The sequence below is a fragment of the Argopecten irradians genome, chromosome 2 (assembly GCF_041381155.1).
Source record: "Argopecten irradians isolate NY chromosome 2, Ai_NY, whole genome shotgun sequence".
Taxonomy (NCBI): Eukaryota; Metazoa; Mollusca; class Bivalvia; order Pectinida; family Pectinidae; genus Argopecten; species Argopecten irradians.
This window is the reverse complement of record NC_091135.1, coordinates 69,731,519-69,742,945: the sequence shown is the minus strand read 5'-3', so window position 1 is coordinate 69,742,945 and position 11,427 is coordinate 69,731,519. Positions and strand designations below refer to the sequence as shown.

Here is an 11,427-nt window from a genome sequence, read left to right as displayed (position 1 = left end):
AGGACAAATAGATGATGAATGTAGGATTCCATAACCTTAAACATTTTTTTCACGTTATTTGTACAAAAAAATGTGTGTTTTTTTTTTTGTTTTTTTTTAAATTTTTATATGACTGTGATAGACTGTGATAAACCTATTCACTTATTGTAAACAATCGAACCCTATTAGGAGAGAGTCGCCTTAGGCTATTTGGAGCAGATGGTTCAACACCATCAATCACTGGCCATAATTTCAATAAATTCGTGCGCGCAAACCGATGTATCAGGTTGCAGCGAGTACGATTTCATAACACTTGAAGCTAACACAGTAACGATGATGTGTACATCTAAAATCTTATGTGAGTATAAACATATATTCATCGTTAAGCTTTCTGTTGGATATAGCAATCCTAGCAGGGGTGTAGTTCCGCTGCGCGGCGCATTTCCTAAAACGTTTAAGTACGTAATGTTCAAACCTTTAATAATTTTATACACATGAACTATATCCATCAAGGATTCTACTATTTAAAAAAAAGTTTCTTAAAAGATTAAATTGTTTTTTTTTATTATTTCATATCGGAGGGAAATGATACATTAAGTAGCCCTCACACAGGAGGGGATCCATTCATCATATCCACTTTCATGCTTTCATATTTTAAATTTAAAAGGCACATTGTTGTATATTGCAGGGTTCACACAGAGGAAAAATAATTAAAAACAAGAAGGATTTGAAACGTCATAATACTATATTTAATATGACAGGCCTATTTTTAAATTGAGGCATTGTGAGCTGTTAAGTTTTCAGATGGTCTGAGATAGAGTTAAGCCAACACAAATGTAAATTTTTGGACTAATTTGGAACTAACTAAAGAGTTTGTATAATTATGAAATGTCCTCAATTTAATTGCCTTTTCTTGTCTGCTTGAACCCTGTTTCAAGAAGCACTGAATATGTTTGTTTGTACACTAAACTTGTGTAGAATATTAATATGATTAATGCATGGACATACATTATACCTCTCAGCTACAGTGTAGAATCCAGATAATTATTTGCTTTCCTCTTCCTGTAGTGAGAATTATATATAATTTGTAAAGTAAAATTATCATTTCTTACTCCTTTAATTACATTTCTTTTCGTGAAAATTAGAGTATAGAGGAGAAAGAGAGAAAAAAATAGGAAATTGAGAAAGGGGAGCTTAAAGGGTAAATCTGGGATGAGTAGGAAGGAAGAAAGAGGGATGGTACTATCAATATTAATATATACACATTTAACTTAATGATATATGAATACTACATCTGCTTATTTATTAAAGATGGATCAGGAACACTGAGGAAGCAATGGAGAGTGGTTATTGAAGAGAGGAATACCTACTATAGTTTAGAAAGTTTTCCCCATGTTTCCCATTCTTTTTCAAATTTTTCCTTTTCCAATTCACCTTTACTATTTGCAATATATTTTTGCAAATCATAAAATTGTTTCAAAGCACAAATCACCCCATTTATGTTAAGTGACTTGTGAAAGCACCGCATTTTATAGATATATTCTTTTATTATGAGGAGAATTTCATTTTCAGCTTTACAGTTATCAAGGTTTTCAGATATCAGACCAAAAATAAACGATTGCCTATTGAAAGTGAATGGGATAAAAAGGGCGTCTAATAAAATTTTAAGGCTTTCTAGTAAATTTTGTACTCACCACATTCCCGCAGTACATGTGAAATAGTTTCATTCTCAGAGTTGCACAGAGTACATAAAGGCGATATAACTATATGTGATTTGAAGAGAAAGGTGTTAGTAGTTAGGATATGATGATTAATTTTGTATTGAAGCCACTGCAGCTTTATTTTTTGTAACAGTGAAAGGAGTTTTGTATATCAAAGCCCATGCTGTGTCATCTAAATCAAAAAGTTCATTCCACTTCTTTTTACCAGTTGGCTCGGTATTACTCTTGATGAAAATATCATAAAAATCTTTAGCACCTTTTTGATTTCTCAAGAATAATTCAATGTTTATCGGTATGTATGGATATGGTAGTTTAATGTTTGGGATTTCATTGGATGATAGGAACTTTTTAACTGCTGACACAATGCTATGGTACTGAAGGAAATTAGATTTTACCTTATATATACGAATGATTTCCTGGAAATTGTAAAAACTTCCAGTATTATGGTCTGATATTAAATTGTTTACATCTCTTAGCAAGACAATAAATTCATTATCATTTTGAATTACACACAAATGTGCCGATGATGTGAAGCCGGTATGTTCAGATCGAGCATGGTTGCAATGACGACATTCACATATATCATTTCTAAATGCAAGTAACTTTTAATTGAAAAAATACCATGTTAAGAACGCTTTAAAAATCATCAAAATACATCGTAAACTCATCTCAGCCATTCTAAATCGTAATTATTTTCCCGGGGGAGACACAAAATCGCACGCCAATTTGGCCAATTTGAGCCAATGTCTATGGATGTGTACAAGGGTTATATGTAATGATATGTTAAGAAAAATAATGTGAAAAAGTATATAAAGTAAATATGGTTCTGTGTTGAATTGATATCCTCCTATGGGTGCGGGGCGCGGATTTACAAAATATTGAGGACCTTTGACCCCTCCCTCCATTACGTTTCATCTTCCTACGCTACTGCCTATCACCAATGAAGTATACTCAATATATCTTCATGCTTGTTAGTTTTAAGTTTGTTTCATGTTATATGTTTTCCCTAGCTTAGCCTGGTTTGTGCCGTTACCATGGTGCAATATACAAGTGATATCTAGGCTTGATAAGATCTGTCCATGTTTAGTACTTTGGCTTGTGGGCATTACGATGGTTGTGACATCAAGGATTCCAACGGTAAGACTAGTATCCGACACACAAGTCAGGACAGAGTGCAACTCGTATGCCGTCTTTACAGACAAGATAACCAAGTCAATGGAAGAAACTATAAGTGGGATTGGCGAACGAATACACAAACAGGAGAGAATTCTGAACTCTACAGTCGTTGAGGAATTACAAGCAACGTGGACGTGAGTTTTCCCTCGTTATCAGTAATCAAATGACTACAGAACAACATTCCGTTTGAAATATTTTAGCATTTGGTCGCATCCCGCATACATTCATATAAAAAGCATGATACTATACACTTGAAAGTCTAGACATTTATGCAAAATGGAAAGAAATAACAAGGGATTTAATACATAGCATTGTGTCAGTGGCGTGAGGGAAATGGGTGGTATGGATAACGGGTATTAATTGTCATGTTGTATACGTACCAGTGTTCAAACTGTGAAGTAGGTGTTAGTTGTCAATATAGCACACGAGAGAACAGAAATATACCCCAGTCTTGACGTCTGACCGTCCACATCAATTTTGTACCACCCATACACAAATTAAACCTCTCTGTTCGAAGGTGTTAAACAAACAAACTAACGAATTAAACTATTTGCGATTATTTTCAGGGTTCTGGCGAAGAACGTAAGACGAATTAAGGATGATATTGAATTGGTTTGCGCAGACTTAAAGATTGATTTAATTGGAATGCACGTCTTTGGTGGTATATGTACAGATAAAGGGTCTCTTACAACGTTTGTTAATGAACGTAAGATTTAATGTCAAGAATCAAGTATCCATCCAATCACGTAAGCGTTATAACTATAGCACTATAGCACTAGTATTGTACCGGTAGTTACCATCTCAGTTTTTTACGTTAGTGAATTAGGAAAGAAAGCCAAAGACATAGGTTGAACTCTCGTTTATCTGTGGATTTACAATCATTTAACTTAACGTCTATTTACACGACACGTTTGGTTACTGTTGATTGTCCTATTTCCTCGGTGACGCCATTGTCTAACCTTTAAGACATTCTCATCACCTTTTTGACGAATCATATTTAAAATATTAACAATGCTTTATATACATGATACTTTTTCAAGTCGTGCTTTCCAAATACGACCACGTAGTGAGTGCCTGCCCACAGGACATGAATCTGGTATCGGTGGGGAGACATCCCTAACGACGTGGGCCTGGACGGAATGTTTATAGCCGGCAATGACTTCCTATAGTCGGTCAAGTATCGATATACTATAGCTGGTAAGGTTTTATTTAAGCATTAAACTGCCTTCTTACGAGGTTATGGTCCTCTAAGTGAACAAATACTAATAATAATAATAACAAAACGTTCGCCGTTTCATTACTTTCATTATAAGTCCTTTTGCGCGCTGTATGACGTGCATCTAAATTTGTGTACATTGTATAGCGTGAAATTAATGATGTAGTATACATGTATTTATTTTTCAGGATCATGCCGGAGCATCTCAACTGTTGGTTTTCAGAGATAGACAAACGTGGCGGCATGCCGATCTGTGGTAGCACCCCTAGTCTCAAGCGAATGGCCGTGTTATTTGAACTTTTGACGTATCCAGGCTCGGGTGTGACCTTCACACCATCAAACTTTAAACTGCAATGAAATATTTTATTCTCAATTCGGAGTTTGGATGAAAATGGAGGTTATCTATGTATTCTATATTTGTTTATTAAAGATGTTCCACCGCTGATAAATGGTATTTTTTCTCAATCAAAAACACAGGAGCAGACAATTTAGTATTTTTCTTCAGTTATAAAAAGCTACTTACTTAACTTTACATCATTACCACCAAATAAAATCCGTGGCACTATGTTCTATGTGGAATGAAGTACTAATTGCGCATGTACTGAAAGCTAGATAAATTATTTTATATCATGTTTTGTGTTAATTAGACATATTTATATACGATTAAACACCAATTATTGTTTAAATGATAAGTATCGTTTATGCCCTGTCGGGAGTGGAACATATTTAAATAGAATAAAACAAGTCTTTAGTTTGCTTAACTGTTTTATCAAAGTTTAGCTATATACGTTATTTACGTTTGGATAAATATTGGAACATAATCATGCCATTGATTCCGATATATGAGAACATTTTATAGACGTTTTTCAATAAATGACAATTTTTTTTTGCATTTAAATACCGGTTTTGGTATATGACAAACAATTGAGTATAAACATTTTTACCAAAAGAATGGGGAATAAACACATTTAAATCAACTAATATAATCATAAATAAACAACTACTCAATGCAGCTGTTCTCTACTGTAGATTTAACGAAAATAAAATACATTATTAGTTATAGAATGTTAACATCCAAAACCATCTTTCATGAAGAACTGAGAGTTTTGATACTCACCATCAGAACTAACTGCAATGGTATATTTAACATTTGCTGATCATATAAAATGTTTTAATTAAATAATATGAGTTGATATCATTTATATATTTATTGCAATCCTGGACAATCATTAAGGTAGCTATGCAGATGTGATTGGAGTTGAAATGACCAAAACAGACACGCAGCTCTCAGGATCTGGAGGGGTTGGTGCTTTTATATGTATTATAAAATATATTCTTTATTATAATATTTGTTTCCTTTGGTTGATTACATCGTAACAAGATGTCTCCACATATTACCACAAGCCCTCCACCTCTGGGTCGCGAGTTCGAATCCCATGTGGGGCAGTTGCCAGGTTCTGGTCGCTGGTCGGTGGTTTTTCTCCGGGTACTCCGGCTTTCCTCCACCAACAAACCTGGCACGTCCTTACATGACCCTGGCTGTTAATAGGACGTTAAACTAACAAACCCAAACCCACCCTCGTATCGTGATTCAAACATAATTTCATGAAGCAATTGATATAACCCTTTGACAACCTTTCTCATGATACCACGAGAAGAATCACGATAATAGACCCTCTCATATATCAATGATTGGTTACATTTCCTGCTCAAAGATAAACCCTAGTCACCGCTTCATGCTCAGAACACGTTATGTAAAATGCTATAAACATGCAAGTGATATAAAAATAGTAGCTTTCAAAACCCGACGTGTTCCAGATTATTTACCACAGTAAATATAAGCCAATATATCTCAAATAATTACATAAACATCAAAACAAATATATTTACCGGTTCTACACCACCTAGTGATGCCATTTTTCTCCGTCAAAGACAGGAAAAAAAGCTAAGGTACTTGGCCCCATATGGCATGATATACGGAGTACGTATACACTACGGGCAAAACTCTTTATCTTATAAGATTGTTTGTGCTAATTAAAAATTAATTTACACCAGTAATCATAACTTATTGTCAAAATAATTAATATCGTTTATGCTATGTAGGCGGTGTAGCATCTTTAAATCTTATATAATAGCAATTCAAGTATGTCTATCAGGACTTGATGTTGATTTGTATTCATAAGAAATTAAAGAGAGAGAGAGCGACTTGGAATAATGATAATGAATAGGGGGGCACTCTTTGTGTCATGTAGTCATTCACTCATTAGAAAACTGTGACATGTTTAACTTAAAAGTTTACAGTCATTTTTACCAAGAAAATACTGGCTTCATTTCAACTGAAAAAAGGACCATGTCGTTTTCGACTATAGAATAATATTTAATATACGGTACGTGTAAGTGTCATCATCTATTATACACATGTAGGATAGCGAGATATTGAAATTGGGAAGTTTTGAGCCGACACTGGATAATTTTAAATTGCTTGCTGTTATGAATCATAAAGCCAAACTGAAATGTTAATACACTTAAGAATAATTATTGTGACAGTTTATTGAGATAATGGTTGGCTCATTAACATGATAAAATGTTTATAGAAGATGGAGAACGGGAATGTTGTAATTATCTATAATGTACTTATCATTGTACCATCAACCGTCTGCTAATAAGTAGTCACCATCAACCGTAATAAGTAGTCACGACAAGAGAGGAGACAGCACATAGGACCGGATATATATTCTGAATTATCTTGTTCATTGGTTGTGACGATAACAATGGAAATGATAAAAATAACATAAAGTTAAATATGCCTTATTGTTCATACTCATGAATCAAGAAAAGTTTCTGAAATGTTACCAACAAAACTTACCAGCATTTTGAGAATTACAATACTATCGATGCATATGTCTTAATTTCAAGTACAAATAAGAGCTAAAATAATTTTAAAAAACATACTTACATCTTCAGTGCAGCAAATGAACCAGTACAGTGGTCTACAAATTCATTTCACATTTTTACAGTTTCATTAGTAATTGTAAAGAGATTTCTACAGGTATGTTTCCATCTAAACGGAAGTAAGACATAAACATTTATATAGACGTTTACAGTGTATAATTTCTGCGTTGTAACTAACGTTTATAAGGCATCATACATGTTTGTCTGCCTATTTGAAGGATTTCCACAGCTTAATTCATTAAACCTTATAGTTTTCAATAGATTACCGAGAAAAAAAAACAAGTGAAAATGTTTGCCCAGTTACACCACATATAACTTTAAACATATCATTTTGCTCATTAAAGTATTAAAAATCCGTATGTGGCATCTATGGTTTAGATGCAAGATATTTGCAGACAATCTTCATATTGCGCTTTAGTTTTTTTTGTTTTAAGATAATAACATTTAATAATAACAAATAAATTTATTTTCCCTGATCTCGATAATCAATAAGATAGAATAGCAATTTCATAGTGATCAGTTGAGGTTTCCATCTCAACTTTAGTGACGTCAAAATGGCCACATTTAGGCTGTCAATTACTGCCTGGTGATACTTCGGTTTAGTTAGGTTATATGGTAATATACCACGCAATTGCAAATATATCAGGCATACATGTAGACAAACGCCTCTGGTTATTCAAACAGATGGTGTGAGTTCATTAATCAGATTTATTTTTTTAATAAAAAAATTACGTATATGTTAGTATATATTTAAACTAGCAGATAGAACAATACGAGAACGTTTGACATTGATGTGAAATATGTTTGGTTTGACTTCTACAATGGGCTTTGCTTCCAAGGTTCGGAGTAAGTAAGTTACGAATGGTTTGTTATATCTATCATTAAGTTTTGTTCGGTACGGATCAAGCCACACCGATCAGATACAGTGTCGCTTGTCTGTTACCTTTTAATTTCATAAAAGTATGAAAAACCACTATGAGAATCTGCGTAATGAATTTTGACAAAAATCGTGTTCATTAACCATTGGAACTAATACAGTGACACCAATGTTTGTAATTATTTTTGTAGACTATTTGATAAAATAGAATACAGTTAAATGCACTATTCCATTGGTTTTTTCTCAATTTTTTTTCAGATCAATACTCATCGTCAAAGTCACGATAACATCGGGTTTTCACGCCATTCTCTGATTTTTATTTCAATGTGGTATGAATAAAGATAATTTGCCAATCAGAAAACCAGATTTAGTATGAAAACAAAGAAAATTGTTAATAAAAAATAGAGAGCGTATAGTAATTAGAATGAGCTATTCACTCTTTACAACTGTATCATTTCTATTTGATGACTTGCCGTGTCGTGATGTTTTTTTTTTGTTTTTTTGTTTGTTCAATTCAGGACATATTAACGATTCTATAGATAAAACGATGTATTTCTCCGTTTAGTGCTATGGGTCGTGAGCAATGTTGTGTTTATGACATCCGGGATTCCAACAGAAACAGTAACACCCGACTCCTCAGTCAGGACAGAGTGTAACTCGTACGCCGTCTTTACAGACAAGATAACCAAGTCTATGGAAGATACTATAAGTGATACTGCAGATCGGATATATAAGCCGGAGAAAGTCCTGAAATCTGCAATTATTAAGGAAGTACAAACAACATGCGCGTAAGTTTTCAATCTCCATCGTTATTGTTGATTATTTCAATTTATAGTTTGATTGAAACTTTTTTCGCTGTTTAAGAATTTTTAGAACTCCTGACTGAATTAGTTTTTTCATGGTATTTTGTTCGGTTTCGAATATTTTATTTCACAAAAATGATAAGCCCGACGAAAACATCATTGTTTGTGGAACATATCAATAACAGCAAGCAATTAGGACAATGTTCTTTTCGGTATTGATATCTTCATTTATCACCGTCTGCCAAGATAATCGCAGTCTTATTGCATGTACCGAATACAATTTGAAATGAAGTCACGTGATGGTCATTTTGATCCTACAAAGTTATATCCCTTTCCTGTATTTATATACATCGGCAGCCTTGCAGACTTTGAGGCCGAGAAGGTCAGTTGGTGCGCGTGAAGCGAATTCAAATTAAAACGAACAAAGTGCAATATGGGAGGCCATTTTTGTTATAACTCTTTTGATGACCTACAGGGTTATGGCCAACAATGTGAAGCAGCTGATGGACGATGTGAGATTGATATGCACAGACATGGAGATGACATTGGCCAACATGCATGTGTTTGGGGGTATTTGTACAGACAATGGATCGGTCACATCGCTTGGAAAGGAACGTCAGTATTATTGTCAACATAAAACAAATCTAATAAGTGCAACGTGAAAAATGTTGTTTTCTACAAGTTGTCAGTATTTCACATTTATATTGTTGATACGGGATTTCTATCTACAACAGGAGAAGATATAAAGGAAGCTGTCCGTTTATTTGAAAAGATAGAAGTCGTGTATGTCTTTTAAACCATATATTTTAGTCGTTCAATTATATATATATCTATCTAATTAATCTGTTTATGTCGTTTGTTTTTATACTTTAATCATTTTGGGGGATTTTAGGTCTTGGTGAACCATCTAGTGCAGATAGGCCATTTAGAAAATGAAACTTAAATGACTGATTAAATCTTTGTTGTGGAAAAGTATTTAACCGACACATTTTAATTTTGTATAGTGCTTACTGGATACGACCATGTGGTGAGTGCATGCGTACCTAACTTACATCCGATTTTGTGGAAATGCAAGAGGGAGGAGATCTCTAAAGACATGGACATTTTGGCAGGACGGAGAGAGTACAGCCGGTAATGTAAACACTGTTCAATAACCGAAATGGTCACAATATACTAAAGCCAGAATGGTCACAATATAATAAAGCCGGAATGGTCACAATATAATAAAGCCGGAATGGTAACAAAATACTAAAGCCGAAATGGTCACAATATACTAAAGCCGAAACGGAGGGCTGAAGTTGGTTGCGAGTTCCTAGTTCCTAGTTCCGTTTAATAAACGGAACTAGGAAGCCGAAACGGTCACTTTATATTGAGACCGATAGGGTCACCATAGTGCTCAGTGGTCGTTGTCGTATCATTACACAATAGCAACTCTTGTCAAATAAATAATAACCGGTGACATCACACTTTTACCATACATTAACCGCTGACATCATACTTTGACCGCTGATGTCACATGTATACTTGTTTAAATTACAGTTTTTATAAGCAATATTCCATTGTTATTAAATATTTTGATCAAGCTGTACACATTTTTCACTAGTTTCATTACATTATATCTGTTACAAATGAAACAATTTAAGTACATTGCAGGATCATGCCGGAACATATCAGCTGTTGGTTAACAGATATAGACAAGTTGGGTGACGTGCCGCTCTGTGGCAGTACCTCTAGTAGTGTGAAGCGAATGGCTGTATTATTTGAACTTTTGACGTATCCAGGCCCGGGTGTCACTTTTACACTGTCTAACTTCAGACTGTAAAACAGAGCCTGAGTGTTCGATCATTCGCGCATGTGAGTTCATATGTAAATGCAGTTTTATTATGTAGTCTATAATTGCTATTAAAATTGAGAAAGCAAATTGTTTCTAATATTATTGTTATTATTAATGACGTAAAAATGGTCACATATTTCTCATATTATATTATTCTGGTTATGTAGCTCTGAGTTGCGGTTTCGAATCACATGTGTTGTCATATACATGTACGTTGACAGTAGATCGGCGATTTTTCTCTAAATACTCCAGGTTTTATCCACTTAATAACCATGACTGTTAATAGAACGTAAAAGAACATACATCTCTGGAGAACTAATGAACTCTGAGAGCTGGTTATGTATTTAAGGCATGTGATTTGTTTTCTGGATCCTTGTACAATAACGGTACGGTGATATGAGTGGTGATTACAACAGACGTACTGTCAATACTTTCATTTACGTAAGATAGGGTCCAATGTATTTACGCCCAAAATTGTTTGTCTTGAACAGATAAATCCATTTCTCTCTTTTCACCATTATCGCTATATTATTAATAATAAACGCATTCACAACGTTTCGAAACAGTTTAAAGATGCTCCACCGCTGACAAATGGTATTTTTTCACTATCAAAAACAGGAGCAGACGATTTAGTATTTTTCTTCAGTTACAAAAAATACTTACTTTACACCATTGCTACCATTGCAAAGTTCGAGCTTTTTATTTTATTTCAAGTTAAAAATATGAAAAATAATTAATTGCATCCCGAAAACATTCCGTGGCACTACAGTGGCGTAGGAAGATGAAACGTCATGGGGGCAAAGGTCCTCAATATTTTGTACCCCCCCCCGCCACACCTACAGGAGGAGATTAATTCAACTCCCAAACCA

At 34.2% G+C, this 11,427-nt stretch overlaps 1 protein-coding gene and 1 long non-coding RNA gene across 2 annotated transcripts; both read left to right on the top strand.

Annotated features, from left to right (window-relative positions):
• The first annotated feature begins 2,451 nt into the window (after window positions 1-2,451).
• On the top strand, window positions 2,452-4,525 carry LOC138317077 (uncharacterized). Its single transcript, XR_011207707.1, has 4 exons — window positions 2,452-3,010; window positions 3,443-3,582; window positions 3,944-4,073; window positions 4,281-4,525. It is a non-coding gene; the product is annotated as an uncharacterized lncRNA (long non-coding RNA).
• A 3,268-nt stretch (window positions 4,526-7,793) lies between these two features.
• Window positions 7,794-10,645, top strand: LOC138317076 (uncharacterized). Its single transcript, XM_069258698.1, has 5 exons — window positions 7,794-7,890; window positions 8,487-8,709; window positions 9,200-9,339; window positions 9,729-9,855; window positions 10,378-10,645. Exons 1-5 carry the CDS (start codon window positions 7,845-7,847, stop codon window positions 10,544-10,546), a joined length of 705 nt encoding a protein of 234 aa, XP_069114799.1. The 5' UTR covers window positions 7,794-7,844; the 3' UTR covers window positions 10,547-10,645.
• The last annotated feature ends 782 nt before the right edge of the window (window positions 10,646-11,427 follow it).

What these genes read in the sequence shown, in the direction of transcription:
- LOC138317076 (XM_069258698.1), top strand. Translation starts at nt 7,845, where the DNA reads ATGTTTGGTTTGACTTCTACAATGGGCTTTGCTTCCAAGGTTCGGA. An exon ending in GAAGTACAAACAACATGCGC is followed by an intron (nt 8,710 to 9,199) that starts GTAAGTTTTCAA and finishes GATGACCTACAG; the next exon opens with GGTTATGGCCAACAATGTGA. An exon ending in CACATCGCTTGGAAAGGAAC is followed by an intron (nt 9,340 to 9,728) that starts GTCAGTATTATT and finishes AATTTTGTATAG; the next exon opens with TGCTTACTGGATACGACCAT.